General features: G+C 42.0%; 2 protein-coding genes and 1 pseudogene across 2 annotated transcripts; 1 reads left to right on the top strand and 2 right to left on the bottom strand.

Moving 5' to 3' along the window:
* The first annotated feature begins 1,989 nt into the window (after positions 1–1,989).
* LOC133925270 (sister chromatid cohesion protein PDS5 homolog B) lies at positions 1,990–15,732 on the top strand. The gene is made up of 29 exons (XM_062371183.1): positions 1,990–2,254; positions 2,927–3,124; positions 3,332–3,513; positions 4,351–4,471; positions 4,661–4,873; positions 4,953–5,169; positions 5,262–5,407; positions 5,480–5,637; positions 5,717–5,866; positions 5,943–5,988; positions 6,060–6,251; positions 6,919–7,098; positions 8,109–8,260; positions 9,021–9,147; positions 9,815–9,961; positions 10,047–10,115; positions 10,345–10,469; positions 11,546–11,663; positions 11,995–12,129; positions 12,238–12,425; positions 12,554–12,704; positions 12,787–12,924; positions 13,020–13,097; positions 13,199–13,585; positions 13,688–13,716; positions 14,648–14,728; positions 14,796–14,866; positions 15,271–15,359; positions 15,429–15,732. The coding sequence occupies exons 1-29, from the start codon at positions 2,162–2,164 to the stop codon at positions 15,462–15,464; spliced, it is 4,017 nt and encodes a 1,338-aa protein (XP_062227167.1). The 5' UTR covers positions 1,990–2,161; the 3' UTR covers positions 15,465–15,732.
* A 538-nt stretch (positions 15,733–16,270) lies between these two features.
* Positions 16,271–18,986, bottom strand: LOC133925281 (magnesium transporter MRS2-E-like). The gene is made up of 6 exons (XM_062371195.1): positions 18,433–18,986; positions 18,096–18,266; positions 17,833–17,961; positions 17,568–17,716; positions 17,239–17,377; positions 16,271–16,830 (listed from the first exon to the last, which is right to left on the bottom strand). The coding sequence occupies exons 1-6, from the start codon at positions 18,772–18,774 to the stop codon at positions 16,525–16,527; spliced, it is 1,236 nt and encodes a 411-aa protein (XP_062227179.1). The 5' UTR covers positions 18,775–18,986; the 3' UTR covers positions 16,271–16,524.
* A 3,816-nt stretch (positions 18,987–22,802) lies between these two features.
* On the bottom strand, positions 22,803–26,702 carry LOC133885862 (subtilisin-like protease SBT3; annotated as a pseudogene).
* Between the last annotated feature and the right edge of the window lie 302 nt (positions 26,703–27,004).

Genomic DNA, 27,004 nt, shown 5'->3' with positions numbered 1-27,004 from the left:
TAGGGAACAAATACAATGCCATAGATTGAATGATGATTCTTCCAAAATGGTAGCAAAAGCACCATTCATTTCTCGTTACCGTCTCCTCGACCCCATATGCTCCTAACCACTCCATATGTGACACCCCGCTACGACAACACGATTGCAACGCTTTGCTGCTCCCACCATATCAGCCTTCCTCTTGGATTCTATGTCTCAGGGCAAAGGAGAGTGCAACCCTAGAAACCCTAACCCTAACCATACCTGTTATCTTTGTTACTGACAGTTTCATCTGAGCCTCACAACCCAATAATTATGTCGCTCGCGCGACATATAAGATTCTCGTCAACTAACTATACTATTATGAGATTTATTTAAAAAAAATATTGGATAAAGCTTTAACAATATGTGTATGATGATGATGTGATGAATAGTGCGACACATATCATGTTGAATGAGTGCTGTAACATTGATAAAAATTCTCTTTAGGGTGCATATCACGTTCCTTTGCCATCTCCTACGACGGCTTCGATTAATATGGCGAAGCCAATAAGATTGACTATAAAATTGTGCTTGAGTGTGTAATAGGTTGAGCCATAAAGTTGTCCAAAGTCAGTACACAAATTTCACATTTTTTTATAGACTTTTATAAGAGAAGAAAATAAACGAGAAATCGTGATTACAAGTTTGCAATCATGTTTGAAGTGAACATTTGGAGTGGAATTTGCACATATCCTGCTCTGGTTCTTCTTCATATTTTCATTCCCTTTATTTTATCTTATTTTTAATAGCTAGATTTATAAAGAGAAAGGAGAGAAAATACCATATAAAGAGAATAACATTAAAAATTCCTTTATAACAGGAATCATAAAAAAATTTTTGTTAAAAGTATTGAACCGAACTAGAAGGATTCTCGTTGGTAAAATGAATCGATTGGATGATCTTAGGACTTATTTGACAGAGCTTCTAGAGCAGTTTTTCGGCTGAAATTAGGAGAAGCTCTGCTAAATAGTAGCTTTCAATTTTTAGCTACTTGAGTAGAATTCGTAGGAGTGATTCTTTAAAATAAACTAAAAGATAGGAACTAATGTAAATAACTTCTACTTATTCAGTTCCCGCACAGAATCATTTATTTTATATATTTTATTTTTAGATTAGGACCTTTATCGGACATACCCTTAGGTGCCGTTTGGATTATGGAAAATGAGGGGTGGGAATGCGAAATAGCTGGTGGGATGAGTTTAATCTAATGTTTGGTTGAAGGGTATGCGAAAAGAAGAAGGTCTGAGAGTGGGATATGAAGACCTCTTATCCCATCGATTTTATCCCAGCGGGAGATGTGGGTTATGGACGGGAAATGAGCGGTGGACCAAATAAACCCTGTTTCTCATCTTTTCCGAGCCCTCGCCACATTCATCACCTGAATCTGCCGCTATCCGATGCGGAAAGTGATGGGAAAGCGTGCGCTGTGTGGAGGATGAGAGGGCGTACCTTCCAACAGCAGCAACGGAGCCTCGTCCAGTCGCTCATCCAAGCATTTAGCATGCTGAGACGACACCTCGCTTCTATCCCCATCACAGGTAATACGACTAGGGAGGCACACCTGAGCTGCTAGCGTGGAGCTGCGTGGGTGTGGACGAAGGGGCTTGGTGTGCAAATGTGGTCAGCCATCAACCCCGTTGCTGTGCGGCATGTTGCATGTGCCTAGATTTGCTCCTTTTTTTACTTGTAGTTTATCTTATCTGTAATTCTTACCCCGTGCCATGGTAAAGGCCCAACGGAAGCTACACGATGGGGTCGGGGCCCATGACAATGTTGCTCGATTCAATATAAGTGATCAAGTTTTACATTTCTAATTTGTTCGGCAGAAATGCAATAGCATTTTGCTCCTTTAAAGTTTCAATCTTAAATCCAAACCCAACATACCCAAATATAAAAATAATATTAGAATTTAGTATCATTCCCCAAACCCAAAGCTTCATAACCCTTTTCATTTCCCCGTCCCTATCCCATCATTCATCCAAACGGCACCTTAGCACCGGCAGAACTCGGCGCTCCGGCACACACTTTTTCCTTCCGTTTCATGGCCTCTTCCTCCGCCTCCGCTCGCTCTCCCACCGCTTAGCCTTCCTAGGGTTTAGGGTTCCGGGATCCACGACGCCGCCAGAGCCGTTGCCCCGCAATGCCTGGCTCGCCGGAGCAAGTTGTGAGGGAGGTCGGGAAGCGCCTCGCGCAGCCGCGCCTCGGCAAGGACGCCCTCGTCAAGCTCCTAAAGGTGAGCACCCCTCCTCCCCAGTCGCTTCTCCTCCTGATCCATTTGCTCGCTCAACCGAACCCAGCGCGCTTCCTTTTTCTCGTGAAACGCTGCGCTGCTTCTGAGGTTTCGAATTAGTAGGACGCGTGGTGCGTTCCTAAGTTTGGCGGTATTCGCTACAAAAATTAGTAGTTAGGGTTCAGGAAGTGGAAGCGGTCTACTGAAATTTTTGGTGAATCCGGATACCATGTTGCAATACGTACTGATTCTCAACTTAAATGGAGTGATGGTGCAGTAATGCTGACGAAGTTGTGTATCCAATAGTGGAGAATGTCGCGGTTGGTCAATGCGGTGCTTATGTCTGAGTGGATAGATCTTCTGAGAGTTGGTTACTGACTTGGGGATTTTAGGGTCTACAGTTGGGAGAGGCAAGAGCAATTAGCCAATAACTATGCTCAAACACCGTGCTGATTGCTCTTTTCTTGCTATATATAATTATCCAATAGTTGCAACAGTTCAATCTAGCTTAGAAGTCATTCTGGAGCTAGCCATGAACTTATACATACTCAAGTGGGATCACCATAATGATGAAAAAGCTTAAATAATAGTGGATACATATCCTTTACATTCCTTTGGCTATATGTTAGATTGTATTTCTATACTTCACTAACACGCTTCTGTTATTATCTGCAGCAAGCTGAAAGTGCATTATCAGAGTTTAGTCAGTCCTCCTCTCTGCAGGATGCCCTTCATGCTTTGAGTAAATCTCTGGTCCAGACCACTTTACTCAATCATAAGGACAAGGATGTCAAACTTCTTGTTGCGGTTTGCTTTATTGAGATTATGCGGGTCCTTGCACCTGATCCACCTTTTAGTGATGAAATATTTAAGGTATTTAACAGTGATGCCACTTTTGTGCTTGTGTATTGGTGACTTCTTCAACCATCACCATTTGGTGATGTGAAATACTACCTGATAGTTACATTTTTTAAACAGAACTTCTGAAACATGATTTACCTTTGAGCCATGAAGTAGTGACAAAGAACAATTTGATCAAGGACTGCACTCAATAACACTTGGTTAATTGTTTTCTCTCAGGAAATATTTAGGCTATTTATCAGCATATTTGCAGACCTTGCTGAAACTAGCAGTCCATATCTTACTAGAAGGATGAAGATATTGGAAAATGTTGCTGCGCTTAGATGTTCTATAATTATGCTCGACATTGGCTGTGAGGACTTGGTTCTTGATATGGTCAAAATTTTCTTCTCATCAGTGAAGTAAGGCTAAATCTACTACTTTGATTGCTCTTGTAGTTTGTGCAAACTATCCTTAAAATCTGATGCTCATTTGCCCATCCTGTTGCTTGCAAATGCATTTATTCTTTGTTCTTTATTGAGCAGATTTTAGTAGTAATAGTGAGATGCAATTTTTTTTGCTGATACCGTATATCAATCTATTTCTGTGTGGACATTTCACTGTTGCTCAAAACATGGTTATATTTAAGTTCAAAATACTACAATCCCAGAAATCTCGAAGAAGTTTATGTGAAATGTATGAAGCGCCCAATGCTTGCTGACCAAAACATGCAATAGTATCGGTCAAATTTCTAGGAGAGAAGTTTGTTCCTATAAGAGGAGCGGTTTGGGAGCTTGTTCATTCTTGTGAGTTTTTTTGAAATAAACACTTTTGCTTATTGACTTTTGGAAGAAATATATTGAACAAAGACATACAGCTCACTTGTACAGTCTAGTACGATGTCTCATACTGCGGTCATTGCTTGACCAGAGTTTGACACTTTCACCAATTTATGGCAACTCACAAATTGCATTAGATTCAATATCAATCAACATAATGCATACATTGCAACTATATAATCATGTACACATATCCATTGTGCAGATTTTGTCATGTATTTTTCTTCTGCCTCTCTGTTAATTGTATTTTTTCAAGAAATTATTGCGTTCTTGTTAGCGTTCTGTTGGTAAAGCACCATCTTACTGATCCTTTTTGTACTTCGAATTTCTCATTTTTCATATTTGTCTGCTGGGTATTTGACTCTAGAAATTTAATATGAAGTATATACGTTAACTTCTTGATTGTGAATCTTTTTACAGGCAAGGCCTTCAGCAGAGTTTGTGCCAAGCTATGCTATCAATAATGACGCAAATATTGAATGAAAAAGTTACTCAACCTCTTGTGGATGTGATTTTACGCAATTTAGTAAAAGACGACAAGGTGCATTATTTACTGTATATTTTGTTACTGGTTAGAGGGATGTTTCTCTAAAGCCTGTAGTTCTCTGCGGTCCGGACAAATACTTATATACGTGGGCACCTACGTTCCTCATTCTTCAGTCCAAGTTCCTCATTCTTCAGTCCAAGTAGATGATCAGCTAATGTTTTTTTCTTCTTGTTGCCTGTGCAGGGAGCATCCCACAAGCTGGCTATTGACATCATTCGAAATTGTTCCGAGAAATTGGAGCCTATCATTCGCATTTTTTTGTCCTCATGCATTTTCAACAAGGATATGCCGGTTAATGAAGTTGGGAAACTACATCATAAAGTTATTTTGGAATTATTCCAGTGTGCTCCCCATATGCTTTTTGCTGTCATTCCAAACTTAACACATGAACTTCTCGTACGTTATTCTCTTTCCTTTGTTACACCATTATACTTGCCAAATATTCTCCCTGAACTTGCACCATCTACCTCTGTAGAGCGACCAGGTTGATAGACGGCTGGAGGTGGTTCACCTGATTGGGAGGCTTCTTGCCTTCTCTAAACTTCGTTTTGGTCAAGAAAACAAGTTGGTTTTTATAGAATTCCTGAGGAGATTCTCTGACAAATCTGCAGAAGTTAGAATTGCTGCAATCGATGCAGCAAAAGCCTGCTACATGGATGTATTATCTGGAAATGAAGCACAAGATATACTTAGTGAGGCTGCTTTTATTTGTTGTTCTTTTATCTATTTTGCTGTGTTAGCAGTTTAGCACCCTTTTCATGTTGATGTTTCATTTCTGTGGCAGCATCACTTAAAGGAAGGTTGTTGGATTTTGATGACAAAGTGAGGATCCGAGCTGTTCACACAGTCTGTGATTTAGCCAAATCAAATCTTAGCTCGTTTCCTCCTGAAGTGATATTAGAAGCAGCTAACAGGCTACGTGACAAAAAGGTGAGTATACACTATTGATATTTCTCAATGCAGTTACTTCTCTACAGTGCCTCACCCAAACATACTTTGCAGGTATCCGTTAGAAAGAATGTAATGCATAAGTTGCTGGAGCTGTATAGGGATTACTGTGAGAAATGCTCAAGAAGAACTGCCACAGTCAATGCTCATTATGAACAAATCCCGGCTAAACTTATAGTTCTTTGTTTTGATAAAGATAGTGAATCCTTCAGGTTTGTTCGATTTTCTCTCTTTGTACACAAGATATTGCCCACAGTTCTGAGTTCTGGCTTCTTTATTATCTGATCGCAGGCCACAGAATATGGAACTTATATTTGCTGAAGAACTCTTTCCATCGTCACTTTCTCCAAAAGAAAGAGCAAACCACTGGATTGAGTTCTTTTCTTATTTCAAACCAGAACATATTAAGGCTTTGAACATCATCTTTTCTCAGAAGAGAAGGTAATATCTGCAACACATAATATATAGGTGCAATAACTGTATGCAATACATTTTATGCTGAAAGTTTTACCTTTAGGTTGCAACTGGAGATGCAAGCATATTTATCTCTCCGAGCAAAGAAGGTTTGTAAATCATCAATCACTTGACAACAACATTGACCTTTTTCTCAAATTGAAGCATGCATGTGCTGTAGGAGGAACCTTCAGATGAAATACAGAAGAAAATTTGTGCATCATTCAGAAAGATGTCAGCTTCCTTTGCAGATACCTCTAAAGCTGAAGAGTGCTTTGAAAATTTGCACCAGATGAAAGATAATAACATATTTAAAGATTTGGGTGAATTAATCAATGAGGGAGCTACTTTTGCAACAGGCCGCTTGACCAGAGTAATACTCTTTTAGTCCTTCCAATCGATAAGACTGCAATTCATTTGATCTCTGCTTGGTTTTGTTCCCTTTATCTTAAGAAATCTAGTCAATATAAACTTATAGGAGAGGTCATAGTGCATAGTTTCTAGGTTTTGCTGTACACATGTTCAATTGTTTTTCTTGGCATCCATGTATTCCATAATCATAGTTGCATAATCCTACTTACTCATCAACCAATCGTAAGATGTGAACATGCATTCATAAAAGGAAATGTGCTTTTATGTCATCTTTGATACATATCCATTATTTGATATTATGTACCATAAGAATTTCCTAACTATTTTACCTTTTTTTTAAGATTGCGTCTATTTGCCATCCTCTGTAAGGTTGAAACGCTTAATAAATATTAGAGCAAGGCAAGTCGACTCGAGTTTTGCTAGCGATTACACGTCCTGATATTTTTGTTAGTAAAAAACATAATGTGAACTTTCTATGTTCAGTTTTTACAAGCAGCTAACTGTAGATTCTGTTGAGGTACAAAACGCTCAGTTCACATAGTTGATCTATTCATTTTCCTTATTCTGCCTGCATAAGTGCTTTTCTTAAGACTTGTGGCCTAACACATTAAATCTTCAGAAATCTATGGTCTTTGTTTGTATCTGACTATGTGTTTGCATGGCTGCAGGATTCCTTTCTCAAAAGAATCGGAAACAAACACCCAATCTACAATTTTTGCAAAGTTCTGTCTATAAAATGTTTGCATTCAATATTTAATTGGGAGATGATCTGTGTCACTTTTGAGTCTCTTTTCACCTGCAGAAATGAATTAACCAATTACGTGGAGTCTGCTTGTGATCTTTTACTGGTAAGCATATCTATGATGGTATAAAATAATAAAAAGCACGAGTTGGGGTGGATTCCAGGACATCCTGACCATTTGTCCGTCAAATTGGGAGGCTGCAATTCAACGCCCCACCCCCTCACCCCCCAAAAAGGCTAAATAAATAAGCTCGCAATTTAACAGTGCATCCCTTAATTTCATCAGTAATTGTGATTTCTCACCTAAATTCCCTGTTATTGATTAAAAGCTTCAGGAACTAATTGTTGCATTAAATGTAGTCAATGGATTGGATGAAGTACTGAAAGAAGATGAGTTTGACAGGCAGATAGGATTTTTGTCTGTAACTTTTTGCAACAACTTGCACGCCTTGCCAACTATTAGTTGACCAACTATTAGTTGACAGCAAGCAAGCTACTTGTTTGTTTTCAGGGGACTACACCCTTCGCTGCATAGCTTGCATGCCTCCAATATTACTATTACTAATACCTTATTTTATTTAATTCATTGTTCAGCCTCTTGTGTGTTGGATCTTATTGAGTTTTATCTCCAGCCTATCCCAACTTGCTTGGGACTAAAAGGCTTTGTTGTTGTTGTCGTTGTTGTGTCTGCAACAGCTTGCATTCCAACTAGCAGTCAATAACAAGCGAGCTACTTGTTTCTTTGCAGGCATCATAATTCTACCCTTTGCTCCAAGCTTGCAATTTGTTTACAACTTTCAGCATTTTCAGTCCTCATCCTTGATTGAACTACGGCATACTTAACAATGTTTATAACTGCTTAACTGTAGATTCCATGTAAAGATCACTCTTGTTTGACTTCCCGCTGATGCTTATTACTATTTCCATGTTTTCAATCATGCCAAACCCAAGAACCACCTTAGATTTAAAATTTGTTATTTCAGTTTCATTGTGTGAGTCATCAATGACAATCTTAGAACCATTAGTTTAATTTCAGCGTTTTGAGTTTATGCATGCCTTTTCTTCTCATGCAAGAAGCATCCTTTATACTTCTGACTCAAAGGTGTAACAATGTAGGTAGTTGCAATGGTATTTCCATCATTATTCCAGGGATCAAAGGAATACTTGTTGAAGCTATTCTCAGAAGAATCAGTCCTGATAAATGAGAAGACTCTCCAAATGTTGGCACATTTGGCAAAATCGACACACTATTTATCTACTAATTTCAGGTAAATGCATTTGCATGTGAAGTTGGATTGTCTTGATCTGTTTGTTTGTTGATGATTATTCTGAACATGACTCATGCTTGTGTTACAAGTGCAAACCTGATCTATTACTAGGCCCATAGGGCAATATATATACAGTGAGTGCAAGGGAAATATAACAACCTATACGAGAGACTAAGACACTCTTAACGGTTTGATGTGTGTATCAATACTGCACCTCACGCATGAGTTATCAAGGATCAGTTCTGATTTACTTGGCTGCAACATGTTACCTCAAATCTTGGAAATCACTTTAATATTTGAATATATATCAAGACTTAAGTGTATACTAACTTTGTCTTTTTTAAGGAAAAAATGTCCGCTTCACTTCACCAAAGTATTTCGAGAGCCCACTTAACACCTTAAGTATTTTCTGCTCTATTCGAACCCCTTGTTTCATAATACTGGTGCATTAAACCCCTAATGACAGTTCAAATTGTTTAGTCCATGTCATCCGGCCAGCTGGCCATCCGATGAGGCTAAACCACTTAAACCGGTGTCCACTCTGGCAAAACCATCATTAGGGGTTAAGTGCACTGATATTAGGAAACAAGGGGTCACATAGACCAGAAAATATTAAAATATGTAGGTGGTTAACATACTCGAAATATTTTGTGGTGATAAAGTGGACTTTTCCCTATTTTTTAAAGAAGTAATTACACTACATCTGTTTGTGAGGGGGACATACACTGTGTAGTAAAGAAGTTGTTTGTTCTGTTGCCAGTAATGCTGTCTACCCATTATTGGAGCAAAAGTGCATCGAAGGTACTCGTGCCGAATCAAAATATGCTATCACCGCAATTGCTTCACTGCACTTCGCAGATGACAAGAGATTTGCCAGACTATGCAAGGTAGGTTGTAAATAGTTCAGTCGCTTTTAGTGATTTGTTACATTTCTAATTTCTTCTTGTCTCAACTCTCATTCCATAACTGTTTCAAATTTGCAAACGCCTTATAAAAAATGAAAGCATTGACATTTTATAAGGATTCTGTGTGACACGATTAATCAGTCATTGTATTTTGTACCAAATCATTACATGATTTCCATGCTGAATAACTTCTTATTTTATTTACTATTGTGAACTGTACATTAGTATCTTGCATGCACAAGTTTTTGGGATTTCTCTTCATTTTATTTACTATTGTTAACTGTAAGCTGCCAGCTGAGAGCCTGACACTGTGATACATGCAGCTTCTATATGTTTCATTCACGGCTGAGAGCAGGACAAAGTTAATAAGATGGTGTATTAAGTTATGATCCACAGCCCATGATGCTAATGCCCAAAAAAATTCCATGGAATGTAAAAAAATCTACTTACTAAACACATATTATAATCATCATGGTTTGTTGTTCCCATATTGAAATGCTTAAAACTGTTGCCGAATGATGTTTATGATGCTATGCTATTCACAAAAAGTTTGTTGGCCATATATATCCTTGTTTTTAGGATACTTTTTTATTTGACACCATATAACCCTTGCCTTTGTGTGTAACTTACTGTCTGTTCTTCCCTGCAGAAAGTTGTTAGCGGTCTAAATGATAACAACAATGTTCCAACACTATTACAGTCTTTGGGCTCAATATTGGAGCATTCCCCTTCTGTGTACGAGTTATATGACAGGCAAATTATCAATTCCATTGAAGATATTTTGTCATCAACCAAGGTAGGTAATTTTTTTGTAGTAATATGATGTCTAGAGTTAAACAAACTTATTTGTTGTGTTTATTTCAATGCTTTGGTTTATCCAGTTCATTTCAACATCCGGACAGTCATCCCTTGATGACAATTGTGCATGCAGCTTCTCTTGCCAACTGAAGGTAAGTTCACTGTTTGAAAGGAAGCGTTCAATTCATGGTAGGTTTAGTGTGGAGATTCCAAGTGTGGATGAAATTCACTACAGGACCTTTACTTATACCATCCACTTTGGAAACAACTTTCATCTACTTTTATGTGCATTCTGGCATGGGGTGGGAGTTACACATTAGAAGGCTGCTTCTAGGGATGGATCTATGTCTTCTGGTCTGATTTGTTTGTGGTCTATTGTAGATTTATTGTCTCAAAGCACTTGTCAAAAGTTGCTTACCAAGAAGTACCGCTCGTGCTCGAATTAACAAAGTTCTGGGGATGCTGTTGGAATTTGAAAAGGGTCTCTTCCAAGACATTGCTCTATGGTTCGCCTTGTTCTGCTAACTCACATTCTGCTAAATGTTCTTTTTCTAAGAAACGGTTCACTATTCTAAATTTTGTGTTTATGTTTACTGATAGCCTCAGATTTTGGGAGACTGGTGATACTAAGTTGTTTCTCAGAATGAAAACTCTGAGTTGTGTTGATTACTTGGTTGATTAGCTTTTCTATGATATTTGAAATCAATTTTAACAGTATGAAAAGTTAAAACCTTGTGCCTTACTCTGCTTACAAGTCATCCACTATGCACTTTCACAAGGTTTGTTATATTATTGGTACCAATGTTTTAGGGTTACTGTGATGGTGAAACATGGGCCAGTGTCTTGAGGAATGTCAGTCTGTTTCAGTCAGATGCTTCTTGGTTAGTTCAATGACAGGAAGTAGGAACCCATCAAACTTTTTTAGAGAGATGAGGGACTCAGTATAACTTTATTTTATTTGCATTTTAGAAAATAAATGAAAGAGTTTGCCCAAACTTATAAGACCAGTGTCTCAATGAGACTCCCACAGTCCTTTCATCCCCTTCATCAATTTTCCGCACATAATAATGCATTTTCCTATGTTAATAACACTATCTTGTTATATCCCGTTTTCCCCATCCATGTCACATTCACCAATAATCTCAATGCTACTGCGACCATATATGCTCGCTGACCTATTTAATAGAGAAAACACAAGTTTGAACTTACAATTGAACTTTACTGTCAAGCCGCCTTGGCCAATACCTTCAATGTGGTTCGCACCCCTATCCCCAATTTTCTGGTTCCATACCTTCATTGTTTTTCACTTATTGAATTAGCTGATTGGGAGTTCAGAAAGGAGAAACTGGAGAGTGTATAGTTCGTGTTCGTGATGAGCTAGCTCCTAGGATTAATGCTTGCAAACTTCAGGAAACTATACATTTATACAAGTTAAATGTTGTTGTACTGCAAATTTCATATATCATCCTGTTCATTGAAGTCCACTAGGAGAATGTTAAATTTATATTTCTGTATTTGTAGTTTTCTTTTATTTCTTAAACAAATGAAATACTGATTCTATTCCCTTTCATGCTGTATTCAGTGAAAATGATAGACTGTATCTGAAACTGGCTGCTGGAAAATCTGTACTACGATTAGCTACAAGATGGGATTCACATATTTCACCAGAATTATTTCGTAATACACTTCTCATGGCAAGGGTACTGTCAATATATTACATGCTAATTATTATCTTGTCTTTACTTTTCATATGGAGGCAACATTTTTTCCGCTAACCTTTCAAAAATTATTTGATAATCTGATTTTTATATGGCCATTGATTTTGAGGTGCAATCTTCTCTGTGGACAGATACGTATGTTTGCATTCATCAGTTTGCCTTATATACCTTAGTCTATTAGTGCGATTATTATTCTTTAGAGACAATTGTACTGACTGACCTATCACAGCTCCATATTCAAACCTATTATGGAGGATTTGTGCATTTTAGTAGTTACTTTCCCTTTGTAATGTATATTGTGTTTGGCTTCCAGGATCCTTCATATGTTGTTCGCAAGTCATTTATTTGCAAACTTTATGGCCTCTTGAAGAAACGTGCAATCCCTGTTAGATATGCATGTGCTTTTGCTCTGGCATCAACAGATTGCTCTGGAGATGTCCGTACCGAAGTAAATGCCCTCTTTTCTTTTCTATTTTTGCTTTCAGTTTTCTAGATATATGCCATACATCGACATGTGGTTAAGCATTTCCTGTCTGTCAATCTGTGCTGTTCCTAGTCGACAAATTACTTAAGCGAAGTGCTAAAAGAGCAAAGAAGATTTTTTATTCATCAGAAAGCAAGCAAAGATTCAATTGTAGACAACCCAGCATATGCTGTGGTTTTCTTGATCCATACTCTAGCATATGATGGGAAGTTCCCTTCCAAGCACAGTGAAAATGATGCTAGCTTTCCTGAGTTTTGCAGGTATATTCTTATTTTAGATCTTTGGATCCTGTGACAGAAGTTCCTTTTGGTACTTATGTGGTTCTTGTGGCTGGAAAATTTTTGTGCTCGTAATCACTTTCTTGTTTGTTCCTTTGTTTTGTTGACAGCCCACTTTGTGTGATGTTGAGAGAACTAGTTGAAATAGATGATTTTAACAGAACTGAGCATGGTGCCACAACCAGTCCTGTATCAGTTCTTTCAGGGATCTTCCGTGCTATTCAGAAGGCTGAGGATCTGGTTGATTGTGAGATCACTCCTGTATATCTCTTAGCCACTTTTAAACTTTATATTTGTCTACCATTTCGTCATTAAACACTGACGTCCTATGCTCCTGTCACAGAAACTGCACATTCTCTCAAAAATCGGCTTGCTTATTGTAAAAGAACTTGATAAGTATTGCAAGATGTCTGATTCTCCGCGACATATTCTCTTGCCCTCATCTTATTATAGATTGTCTGGGAGTGAAACAAAAGCGGATGTGAGTTATTCTGTCTGTTACTATATTTGAAACCATAGCTTAATCTATGTTTGCATTATAGCTAATTTTTGCTGGCTCGGATATTTCTAATGCAGGCATGCTGCCAAGGAATTTTCATAAACGATAGTCTTGTAAAAAGAATTCTGAAAGCTCATGAACCTTATACTCATCAGGTACATTCTGTCTGCAGTGCCTCCGTTTCATCTTCATTTTTAATATATAATTATACACCATAACTTGGTGATCTTCTAAGCTCAATCGACATGTGTTTCAGGACAATACTAATTGTTCTGTTATTTCTGAGAGGGTATCTAATGAATCCGCACCTAAAAGGGAAGTTTATTCCTCATTAAGCAAATTAGTGGGACATAATGCAAGTGGTTGTGATAAAGGGAAAGGGAACCAAAATTCGGTATCTGGGGAAGCCCGGTCGAAGAAAAAGGATCAAAATACTAATAATAGCTTTGAGAAGGAAAAGGTGTCATCTTGTGGTTCCGCTGGCACAAAGTTATCATCTCCAGGCTCCTTGGGTTTAGCTAAGGAAGCTGATTCTAGAGATTGTGTCTCTCTCTTGGATAATCAGAATCGTCCATTGAGTAGATGCTCCACTGGGGAGACTAGAGCTTCAAAGGCAGATCATAACTTCTGTAGGCAAACTGTGGTATGCACGTATTTGCTAACCTGTGATCAACTTATAATTTTGTCTGTAAGATAATGAATTACCTATGGTTTCGCACATGAATGTATTTTTTAATTCTTGCAGGACATTCCCAACTTTCATCCTAGAGAGTGGTAAGCAGACAAACAGTTTAGCATGTTTTTCTCCTTTGGAAACGGTTTTTCTCCCGCATTGCATTATCTGGTATTGGCAGGCTAAGCTGATATTGTGAAATGTTTTAAATGTGTTCTGTAAAGGTTACCTCGTGATATCGTGTTTTGCACTATTTGAATTAGTATAACTCTATAGTGTAATATATCCTGCGAATTATTCTTGACCTAACTGTATAGGGCCACCTTCCCCATTTTCTGCCCAATGTGCCCTTATTTGGTAGCATAGGAAAACCATGCAATGCCAAGTTAACTACAAAGATTGGTTGTTGGATCTGTGTCTGTAGGTAGAATTGGTTGGTCTCATTCATTTCTTGCTGATCCTTTACCTAATAAGATTATTACTCTCTCAGTCCCTCTGATGGCAAACATAAGTTATCCTAGAATGCGTACCGGTCAAATGTTTTTATTTTGACCTCAACTAATAAAGGCCATATGGCCACATTAAATTTGTGTTACTAGATTCATAATGTTCTTTCATTGTCCAAAACAACTTGTAAGTGCAATCAGCTGTAGTAGTTCTTTATCAAAAAATGTGAACGAGCTTCAATATCTTTATATCCTGCCTTGGCCTGGATTTCTGGTTACCAGTTCTTGTGCAATTTAGTAAGTGTATGCCTGCAAGTCCAACCACACCTCTGTTCCAATCAAGTGAAAGAACTACAACTCTATTCCAGAATCGTGCCGGTGCTGTAAGAATAACTGGGAGAGTTGAAAATGAACCTTTTCAACTTATTTGATAAAAAACTGATATGTACATTGCTGCAAGTTTGTCTGGTGTGGGCACTGTTGAAAGTTATATCCAGCATAGCATGACGCAGAATAATGAACTATTGGAAACTGCAATCTCAAATTTTCTTCCTTTTGATGATATTTATTCTGAATTATTTAATAGTTCCTTCAAGAAAGACCGTGGCAAGGGTTTGTCTGAATCCCGTAAGCATGAACTATTGCTTCCTGGCTCTTCGATTGCATGGTGAGAATGTTTCATTTTCGACCTTTGCCATCTTCCAATCCATGACTACTTATATATCAACTTATAGCAGTGATCTTGGAGATGTTGGCGATTGTGATGACAATTTTGTGAAACCGACTTTATCAAACAACAAAACAGGTAACCGTCAAATAACCAGGACATGACAGCACCTTCATATTGTCAATTCATAAAGAGCAAGTTCTGTACAGATTTCATTCAGGCAGATAACCGAGACTCTCTGTGGTTCACTTTAAGCCGATTGTCAGAGGTCTTGAAGTCTTTTAGGGATGCCTTGCCTGGCTGAACAAAATCTCGCAAAAGTTGCTCATAAGTCAAAGCTGAACATATTAGCGGTTCTGATCAGCTGTTTGGAAATGGAATTATCTTTGACAATTAAATTATTCAATTCTACAAGGCACTTGTATTCTGACAATTTTATGTCCTGTCGACAAGATGTGTTACTACTTCTATGTGTCTTAGAGAACTTTATCCATTCCGTGTTTATATTTCATCCATTAATCCAGTTTCAATGTTTTTTGTAGCCGGCCTTAAGAAAAGGGGCAAGAGAGCATTAGAGTTGACGAATGCACAGAACAGCTCTGGTGTAACTGGTGTTGGCATAAGAGATGATGTAAGTCTTGGAAACTGTAAGCATGATTTCATTTGTATCGTGGTATGATATAATTTTATTTTTACCCAGGTTCGACGTACTAGAGCAAGGAAGGTGCGAGTGTAAACAGCTGTTGCATCTAATCAAAGTATTTATCTGATTTCTGCCCGATGTAGATACTTAGTTCTAGAGTAGCTCTTGTACATCCGCTAACGAGTATTGTTGTGATGACTGAATCTTGGTCTCGATCCATGGAACATTGCAATTAAAGAATAGGGACTGGCAGATGAGGGTCGTATATGATATCTTAATGCTAGCTTTGATTAGCAGTTTCTATCGGATTTGTCTGATAGTTTTGCTAGCATGGTAGAATATTCCTTCCATCTTTTTTTCATCTGTACTCTCGCATCGTACGTGTTCCGATTTTGTTGCTAGAAGTGTAACTTCGAGAACGTTATATCCAAACACTCAAACGCTGCGAAATATCAGCGGTGTTGCATTACAGCGATACAGTCTCGAGTTAGGTACGGTGGTACGTAGAACGGGGAGTCCAGCGGACTGGACGGCGAGGAGGACCTTATTGAGCGCAAAGGCGGCGAACGTCTCCGGCGTCTCCAGCGACGGTGCGTTCTCGCCGAGGTTGGATCCTTTCTCGGGGATGTAGACAGACGCCCTCGGCAGCGAGGAGGCCATCGGGGAGGACCAAGAGGGGGATGCCATGTCCCCTGGACCCGACCGAGATGTAGTGGTGTTGTGTCTCGTTGCGCGCGCTGGACAGCGGAATGCGGAAACTACACGTAGTACGCAAGCCAGTGAGTACCAATTTTTAGACTTACTGAACACGAAAGCTAGATCAATCGTAGCATTAGCGTAATCACACGGGACTAAACATTAGCAGTGAGAGGTGAACCACACACGGATTAAACAAGTGATGCAACTCCAACGAATGAATCAAACTGACCCTTCTCTTTGCTAGAACAACAAACAAAAAAGGCCAATTTAGTCCAAAAATGGGATCAAACGTGCTAAATCCTAGAAGAAGAACGAGGGCGTAATCATCGTAGTTATTGCATCGTATACACAACCCAGGAATCTCGTGCCAATCCAAAATGGACGCCTCATGCTGCAGAGCTTGCTGCGTGACACTTCCTCTGCTCCATCGTTTGCTGAACTGAGAACAGCACGATCACTGCAGGATTTTACTCTTCTTGCCAGCATAGATAGCTAGGAGATATATCACAACGCATCCGGCAACCGTGCCCCAGGTGGTCTCCCAAAACTTCATGTTCTTGATCCTCGCCTCCTCATCGGTCTCCGCAGCTTTCATGAGGTCGATGTGGATGTTCATGCCGAACAAGCTCACGACCGCAATTCCTGCGGTGACCACCACGGTCGCCGTCGTGAGCATGACGCCCATTTGCAGCAGCTGGTTCTGCTTCTCGTCGAGCATTATGTTGATGTAATCTTCGGTGTCGTCCACGTATTCCCGGAGCTTTGTGAATGTAAAAGGCACATGTCAGGTTACTGAATTCATGCATGGAACATGCTAGTGACTGTATTGTTACAAAACACCATTCAGGATAACAGATACTTGTGTAATTTTCAGTGATCTGTTCAACAGCCAATTTCTCATGGCATTGCATTCATTTATCTTCAAGTTTACTCAATTATCAGTATGATCCATCATTCGTCTTTATAACAGCTACGGTACAGTGCATCAAAGAAACAATTGTTGCTATTTTCCTAATTGCTTACTTTATTTCGAGCAAGTTATATTGCTATTTGCTCTTAGTATCCTGATTATTTAATTAACAAACCTGAGGGATCTCATATGTATAGCAATTCAATCATGAAGATGTTATGTTAGGTCAAGCTATGAATAGAGCAAGATGAAACATACATTGTACAATTTATTCAGCGTTCCATCAACCTGCACGAAGTAAGCTTCAAGAAGCATTTCCAATTCTTCAATGTTAGGCTTAATATAAACAGAACTTTCACGGCCAGACTCTGTCTCATCATCATGGTCTTCTTCCTCCCTGAATACAATAACAAAGGTAAGATTAAAATGAAAATCATATATGTCCAGAACAGGGTATGAACTATCTTTCCATCAATACGGCCTGTCGACATACAGTTCGGCTTGATAAAATGTCTTCAAAAATAATTCAGGGAGTTTACTTCCTTCTCTGATCCTATCAACTAGAAAGTTGAACGGGGATTACATACTTCTCCTCGTCATGATCGATGGGTGCATCCTTATTTGAATCCACCATGCCCAATGACTCACTGAGTCCTTGGAATGTGAGTTTCCTAGTCAGGTACATCTCAGACATGTCTATATCGTCGTCCAGCAAGTGCTCGAGTTCATCCCTCACCTGCAAAAGAACAAGCCACACAACACAGCACAAACAGATGGCCAAATGATTAAATGTAACAGCGCGCCACTTAAAGTCTTCAGTTTGCACACTAGCACAAGACTCCCTCTCCCTACCTTCTGCACGCGCCCTGACAGCTCGACCAACCGGCTCTTTATCTGCCTGACGTGCTCCAAGTTCAGCGTGCTAACCTTGGAGGTCAGCTCATCCAAGGCCGGGTACGCCTCCTTCTCGAGAGCCAGCGTCTAGCAAGATTTGTGAACCCATTTTAAAATCATTGCAAACATGTCCCATGAATTCATCATCAGCAACAAGCAAGAGTTGCATGAGTGCCATAGTGATTTTTTGAAGGAAATATATGCTATAGTGATTGATTTACCTCAGATTCCAAGCATTTGCATGTGTACTCGAGGCAGACCTCGAGCACCTTGAACTCGAAGGGCAGGAACTTGACGCTCCCAGACCTGTACGCCGCCAGCGTTGGCCCGTTCCCCTCACTTTGCTCTGTGTCTGTGCCGCGATCAGTCGCCGGACTCGTGCTAGGCAAATCCTTCACACAGAAGGACCAACAAAATTTTCAGAAACATCACCACGAGTTCGGCTCGAGTGCGGAGCGCACTAAACAACCATCTCAGTTACAGAAGCAATCTAGTAGTACCATGACAACAGAGTATGAGAGTGAATTCGGCTGCTTCTGAATGAAGAAAGACGCGTACCGGGAATACGAGGCGGGCGTGGAGGTCGGAGAGGAAGGGGCGGAGGAGCGGGTTGCCGGGGTTCGGGACGAGCGCCTCGTTCGCGGTGACGATGGCCTTGACGTGCTCGAGGTTGACAACGACGGCGCGGTCGCGGCCCAGGATGGTGGAGGGGTACGAGAGGAGCGGGTCGAGCACGCGGAGGTCGCGCGCGGGCAGCCCCGTCATCTCCATGATCTGGTGCTTCCCGAACTCCCGCGTGCGCGCCTCCCCCGCCGCCGGCACCACCAGCCACTCCCGGCTCGCCACCGCGCCCTTCCGCCGCGGCGGCGGCGGCTGCGGCGCGGGCTGCCTGCGCTCCATGCCCTCCCGCGTTTGGCTTGGCTGGCCTAGGTGGCTGCGGCTGGCCGCGGCTGCGGGATCAGCGCCTTCGTTTGCCGGTTGGTTACTTCTTTGGACTTGGGGGCGTGGACTGTGGAGGGTTGGGCCTGCTCGCGACCTGATGACAGCGCGGACGCGGTGCCACCTGGCGCGCCGAGCCGTGGGGGCGGGGGGCGGTGGCGGGCTGGGTTCGGGAACTGGTTTGGTTAGCCGCGGGCGGGGCAGGATGGTCGGGTGAGAAGAGATACGTGGCCGTTCTTTTGGCCCCGGCGCAGCGTTTTTGGACGGGAAAGACGAACTTTTTATTTTTATATTTTTATATTAAAAAATTGTAAAAATAGATGTCTGTTTTAAAAAATAGCACATCTAAACTCACATCATCCGTTAAAAGCCAACCGGCAATATATTAAAAAAAGCTCAAAATACAATATTTCAATGCTTTTAACTGAACAACAGGTTAAAAAATACTCAATATACAATATTTTGATACTCTCAACCGGTGATATAAGTTTGTTTTGAATTTTGAGAGTATTGAAACTAGTATTTTTATTTTTAAACCTTCTAACTGGTGAAATAATTCTAGATGTGTAATTTTTAAAATAATATCTATTTTTATAATTTTTTATTTAAGAAGTACAGAAATAAAAGAATCTGGGGAAGGCTGCGTTTCTTGGACAGAAAAAAGCGGTTGATTTGTCGTCAGCGCGTAAGGATGTGGTGCGGTGGTTGCGGTCCTGTGCGGGCGGGCTCGTCGCCTCGGTCCTCGGATGCCTCAAAACTCCGTGCGCTACGTGGGTAATCTGATGACCGATGGGCGATGGGCGTGGGTTGAATTCTGGCACGTGACTGACGATGGTGTAATGGCGGTGGATGTGACGGGAGGGGCGCCCTCGCTCTGGGGGTTTATCTGATGGGCCATCCGATGGCGTGGGTTCCTTTCCATTTTACTGGGATGTCATTGTACCAATTGATCTAGGATGCCTCTCAAAAAAAGTTGATCCAGGATGAATTTAGACTTTAGATAGCATGATATTTGTCCATGAATCTACAGAATTAGTTATCCGATCTGTTTTTGACGTTTGTGGCTTTTGCGATAATTTGAAAATAAACAATCACAAGGGTCGTATATTATATTTATAAAAAGAAAATCCAAGGGAAAGAACAGAAATAGTAAGTACTTCTTATTTAATATATATAGAAAATAGTTAAATATATAGAATATATATAGAATATAAAATACAAATCAACTCATCTGATTTTAGTAGATATTATTTTATATGTATAGAAAGTTCTTATTTTTATATTATGGTATAAGAATCAAATAATATATAGACCTTTCAGGTTACTTCTTCTAGATTTTCGCTTTTAGCAGGCTGTTAGACTTTTGCGATAATGATGGCAGTCCTTTGAACTGCAGAAGAATCGAGCGCATCTGACGGCTCATCCCCCGCCTTCAAACGCCTGAAGCTAATCACTGTTCTGTCCCACGCTCGATTAACCGTGCCGTCAGAGATAGGCTAAATAGCTCACTCGGGTAAACTGGTTCAGCTACTGTAATAGATCGTATGTACCGGCTCGCATGACTCTCTGATGCCTGAGTTAATACCACGCTCGATTCATCTGCACGACGGGCACGATATCAAAATAAAAAAATTAACTATAAAATTAAAAAATATATAGAAAATAGATAAAATATAATAAAAATATATAGAAAATAAATAGATAATAGCTAAAAAATTAAAAATATATATAGAAAATAGTCGGATCCATACGTACAAGGCCAGATCGTGCCTAGCTAGGTCATGCTCGTGCCGGCCTGACTCAACCGTGTCGGAAAGGTTTTTTTCTCTTGCAGGCCGAGACACACTAGTCAAATCCGTTCTCTCATCTCAACCAATATATCACCTAACCATTTTGACTTTACAAAAATGGTTCAAAAAAAATCGACAGAATACGCACGAGTTTTCTATAGAGAGGAGAAACCCCCGAAAATGTGAAGGGGGAGCATTGTCTCGTAAATTGGACGATAGTTGCCAAATCGAAAAGTTTAGACAGTTTGGGTATCTTAGAGTTGGGAAAGTTTGCGAGGGCACTGAGACTCCGATGGCTATGGCTCAATTGGCAAGAACAAGAACGACCTTGGAAACGTATGTTGGTGCCGTGTAACGAAAAAGACAAGTCACTCTTCTAGGCATCGACCATATTATCAATTGGGAATGGAGAAAAAGCTGATTTCTGGTATTCTAACTGGTTGGATGGAAAAGCCCCTCACAACATTACACCCCTCGTTTATGACAAATTCCTGAGAAATAATATCTCTGTCAAAATCGGCCTTAACAATCACATATGGCTGCGGCATATCCAGCTATTGGAAAACGAAGAAGAGCTACAGTAGCTAATTGTCCTATGGCGTTTGGTGCGTGACATTGCCCGGCAGGACGTCACTCCAGACTTAATCTCTTGAAAATGGACGGCAAATGGGCAATATACCACTAAAAGTGCTTATGACACCTAATTTTTTGGATGCATTAAGAAATATAGCTTGCAAAAGATTTGGAGGGCCAGAACAGAGAAAAAACAAAATGTTTTCTTAGATCCTTTTACAAAACAAAATCCTCACCGTTGATAATTTGGTGAAATGAAATTAGCCCCTCAACCAAATTTGCCAATTATGTGATCAAGAGGATGAGACCGTCGTGTATTTGTGCAAAGATTGCGTCTATATAAGAAAGTTTTGATGCACACTTCGTCTTGGATGCATTTTTAGAATTTGCCACCTTTTCATAATTATCGGACTCTAACTGGATGGTGGACAGCCGCACAAAAAGTCATTGACAAAAAACTTTGGCTGGAATTCAATGGAAATAGGATTACTTTTTGGTGGAATGTTTGGAAAGAGAGAAATCGAAGAACATTTTAACATAAGAAGGAGGAATCACTCAAGGTGATCCAGATCATCAAAGAGCACATCGACGATTTTTTCTTATCGTCCTCCTCCATTCCTTAATTTTGTCATGCTGTTTCCCTGTTGCTTTATTTGTTGCTTGTCCCCGTTTGGGGGAGTGTTTGGGGGAGTTTTAGCTTGTTGTTTTTGGCCACCTGTATGGGAGTCGTAGTCGTTGTTTTTGGCCACCTTGTTTCTCATTTTCCGAGCGGTGTTTTCTCTCCGGACAGTGGCCTTTTTGTTTTCATTTCCCCGGGCTGGACGCTCTTTGGCTTTTTAATTTATGTAATCATTTTTACTCCTTCTCTAATAAAGATAGATCTCCTGCCGCTTTTCTAAAAAGTAAAAAAAAATAAAAAAAAATAAAGGTACATTTTTCAGCCCCACCAGATCAATGTTCAAAGAAATTGAATATTTCAGATTGCTTGATTCCTGCATTCTGCATTTTCTTGATTATGTGCCGATCAGTATCTAACATTTCACGTTGTGACCTAAGCATATGAGTCTTATCTAGAGTTACAAAAGAATGATTGTGTTCAAGTTAAACTTACTGTATCTTCCAAATACCCTCGCGAGTGATGTAGAACTGAACATGAGCACTGCAACATATTCTTGAAGAAGCTTGTTCTTTCACGGTTTCATGAGTTGGATGAATAGTCTTCGGACCTTCATTACTACAAAGTAAGTATCTTGGAGATATAGTCCATCTGCCCTTTTTTCAAGTGGCACTATCTGATGCTGAATCCAATCTTTTTATCATAAGAATTGTAAAAGTTATAAGCCTCTTTTTCAGATGAAAAGCACATTCCAACTCTCGGAACATTTTCTGAAGATGCACTTCGATTATTAACCTATGGCATAGTTAAAGTACATAGTCAATTAGTTGTGAAAGTACTGTATCAAATAAGATATCCCAACTTGGTGGCCACAATCACGTGAGAGATGTAAAGACTTCCAGTAAGATAGTTACAGTTTGCTATGACTTGCCTCTAAATTTGGCGCAGCACTTTGTTCTAGATTATCACTGTTAGTCAAGGAACTACTCCGTATCCAATTTGTTGCTCACGTTCCAGTCTATCAAGGTCAATGCCAATGCCCTCGCTGCCGCCGTGGTGTAGGGCCCCTCTGTCCAGAGCGCCATCATGGTCGCAGCTTGCACCAGCGATAACGCGGTGATGAAGGCCCTCTCTGACTGGACCACCGTCATGGTTGAACTCCACACCAACCATGGCGTCGTGGTGCAACCCATCTCCATCCAAAGCACTGGCGTGGTCACGGCGCGCGTCAACCATGTCGTCGTGGTGAAGGCCCTTCATAGCCTGAGCGCTTTAGTGATCGACGCCTCCGTCAGCGATGACGTCTTGGTGCAAATCCTCTACGGTGCTGTCATGGTGCAGACCCTTGCGATGGAAGTTGAAGAATTAAGATCGGGATTAGAAGTAAGAGCAGGTAATCTGGAATGAGATTAGTGGGGTTAACGGGGGAGTTAATGGTATGGATGCTTCAATATTTTGTGCCGCCACGTGTCATGGTTTGGAGGGGTCCAGGTTGATGAGGTTGTAGACCTGGTCCCATAGGATTTTTCTCCGGGCGCGGGGCTGTCATAGGCCAGCGTACGCAGGCGGCATGGACCTCATGTGCCGTCTTGCGAAGAGCGGTCGGAGCCCCTCGTCTCGATCGTGAGCTCGACAGAGTTGTGCCGTGAGCTTGATTCCCACCTCGAACGTCGCTGTCTCCCCCATCCTGCTGAACTTCAGCGTCCCCGGCGACACGGGCACGTCGACGTTGCTCGGCGACACCCAAGACGCGCGGCAGACCGCCGAGCCCTTCCTGACGTTGGTCACCGTCCTGCTGAACCGCATCTCGCCGGAAGGGGCATTCGCACCAAAGATCGCGACGAAGGACGGGTAGTTCACGTCGTTGGACGAGAAGGAGCAGTTGTACGCCGTCGACGACCTCGTGATCGCCATGATCTGGGCGTTCGTGTAGTTCGAGGCGCAGAGGAGCGCGACGAAATCCCCCGGCTCGGCGTCGTACACCAACCCCGGGTCCAACGCCGCGTTTGGGTCGACGTGGCCTGAGCCCATGGCCAGCGGGTTCGCGACCGTGGCATTCCCGAACCCAGCGTCCATTATCGGCCGGAACGTGTTGTCGGTGGCGATCGCTGTGGTCATCATCGCCGACTTGATCATGGCCGCGCTCCAAGCCTCCAGTCGGGGTGCGCCGCGCGCAGCAGGGCCGCGACGCCGCTGGCGTGCGGGCACGCCATCGACGTCCCGGACTTAACATGGAAGTTGCTGCCAAGACGTGTCTGACCTATCAGCCCAAAAGGACGTACGGGCGCCACCGACGCGAGGATGCTATCCCCTGGTGCCAGGATGTCCGGCTTGAGCACGCCGGCGTAGCTCTTCGACGGTCCTCGGGAGGAGTATGAGTTGACCATCGGCGCCGGCCGTGTGCCGAGGATCGTCTGCTGGAACTTCAGGGTTCCCGTTGGGAGCGCGCTATAGTTGATGTAGCTCAGCAGCCTTGGTGCATCTTTTGGGCTGATAATAACAGCCGGGAGTGGCATGGAATCTTGGAAATATACATCCCCTGAGATGAAGATGGCTGCGGCGACGCCAGCCTCCGAGATCGTGCTGATTTGATTGCTGATTTGATCGATCAGATCTCCCGTGTCACGGCACACGACCATAGTAGTTGTTAGATTTGCGAACGCCGCTTTTGAGTCGCACGCTGATATAGCGTCGTCGTAGACCGGCTTCGTGTCCACTATCCAAGCATTCTCCGGGTATGTAGTGACGCCGGCGATGCTACCTCGCATTTTGTCATAATACACCGTGCCGGCCGCGACGGTGAGCAGCCAGGGGATGCCGTTGTGCAGGGTGCCGAACCGTGGGCCATCGTTTCTTGCTGATGCCGAGACGAGGATGCCGCGCTCGATGGCCGCAAACGCGGCGATCGCCACGGGGTCCTCGTACAACGGCACGGCGTCGAAGCCGCTCGAGATGGAGATGATATCGACGCCGTCCGCGATCGCAGTGTCCATGCCGGCGAGCACGTTGGACGCGTACCTGAACCCTGGCTCGGGCCAGATGACCTTGTACATGGCACGCCACGGGGGGCATGCCGTCGTCGGCAAAGCTTGCGCTCTCCGGCCACACTCCGGTGTCGATCATACCGATGATGACACCCTCGCCGAACTTGGCTGCCGGCCACAGTCCGTTGACCGAGTTGAGTTGAAGGAACTCCGTGGAATGCGTTGTGTCGTGACGCGTTGTGGCGCGGCGATCCGGGTAGGCCGAGACGAAGCCCGGCGTGCCGCGGAGCGCGTGGAGCTCGGAGGCGGAGAGGGTCGCAGCGAAGCCATGGAGCGCTTCGTCGTAAGTGTAGAGGAGCCGCGGCTCGGCACGGTCATGTGTCCAAGCGTCTATTACAGACGCGACGGTGGCGGCGTACCACTCCCGGTGTTCAGAGTGGTGCGGCGGCATGGCGGACTTGTCCATGTGGACGATGTATGACGTCCGCTCGGCGCCCGTGGCAACCGGAGCGAGGGAAGCAACGCAGAGGAGGTTGCATGCACTGACGAGGAGTAGTAGCAGTGGTAGACTGGTAGCGATGGGCGTGCGTGCAATGCACTATGCGCCATGGTGACGTGTATAGAAATTAAGCTTCTTTGCAATCTCGATTTGTGATCGTCAGGTGTCGTGCAAGCATGCATGTGCCTTTTATATGCCTGCTGCTGCACATTGGCTCGACCGTCACGGCTGCAATGCTAGATGGCACATCGTATTCTTCAGTTTTGCTGTCTCAGAGGATGCATCGCCGGGCATCGAAGCTACGTTACTCAGTGTTTTCCGGGAGGAACAAACAAGACAATGTCAGGACTGAAAAAGGATGCTGTCGCCGACGCTGTTGGATTAGAAGAACACAAGGCCCAGCTTGGGTGGTCTCGAATCGATTTTTTATTAATATTTTGTTCTTTAATATTCACAAGAATGCAGGTATGTTTAAAAAGTCGTAGAAGTAAGGTACCATCACCCGTCTATCGGACGAGATCTTATGATTCCTGTCCGTCAGGTAATAAAAAATTAATGGACATGCGAGGCATTTTGATATTCTCTTTTTAATTCAATTTGAATTCAAACAATTTGAATTAAAAAGAGAATATCACTTGAAATGACAAAAATGCAAATAAATAGAGCATTACAAAGTAACTCATGTTTTCATCAAATAATCTAGGGCTGAAAATATTTTTATAAATTAGTACATTATATCATAAAAATATTAGTAAATTTTCCCCGATTTTTTAAAATTTATTCAAGGCATTAAAAATTTCTATAAGTTATAAAAGTAGGTTGCTTTGGAAAATTTTAATTAAATATTCGCTTCGGTGGCGTTTGGATGGCCTCTGGATTTGGGAAAGGGAAATAGATTGGGTAGCAGAGAGATGGTTTGGGATAAGTAATGAGATTTTAGTCATTTCCTTTGTTTGGTATGTATTGGGTATGTGATTGGGATAGCTTTTTTATGTGACCAAAATACCCCTGCTCAAAAATAAAAAGAGTAAAAGAGAAGTCATGATTGCACTTTGATAGCAACGTAGCATGAGATGTATAAATCAGAATGCAATCTGGCAGTCCAAATAATGTAAAATATCATCCTACTTTGCTGCATCCTCATATCCCTCATTTCAACATTCCATCTGCACAACAGAACAAGGATACAATAGCCAAAAAAAAAGGGAAACAATCTAGAAGGAAGCAAGAAGCATCTATCCAACCAAAGAAAATCAGCCAAGCGCTTGGCATCGACGCAGATTGCCTCGGCCGAGGGTGCAAGCGCGGCTGCGCAAGCCATTGGGCATAGGAGCATACGGCGCATACCTACAGTTCACATAGATTGGAGGGGCGAATTCAGTGAAATGTTCGTCAACAACGTGGGCATTGAGCGTGGGCATCGGCATCGGGCAGAGGGATCTAGCGGCAGCAGGCGTGAAGAGCTACTGCGGACCGGCTGCCAAGCGGGATTCATGGCGGCAGGATCTCCATTGCTGCTCCGATGGAAGGGCACCTGATGTCCAGTCGCATTTCCCAGGCCAAACCCAACTCCCCCACTGGGTTTGATTGGGTGGGATATGAGCCCATCATATCCCATTCCCAAGGCTTCTTCCTTTTCCTTTCCCACTAACCAAACATGTCTTTGATCCTATCCCAGCCTCATATCCCTTTCCCGGCCCTCATTTCCCACAAGCCAAACGATACCTTA

The sequence above is a fragment of the Phragmites australis genome, chromosome 1 (assembly GCF_958298935.1).
Source record: "Phragmites australis chromosome 1, lpPhrAust1.1, whole genome shotgun sequence".
In the NCBI taxonomy this organism is placed as follows: Eukaryota; Viridiplantae; Streptophyta; class Magnoliopsida; order Poales; family Poaceae; genus Phragmites; species Phragmites australis.
Note: the sequence above shows the minus strand (reverse complement) of the source record. Positions and strands in the feature narration are given on the sequence as shown.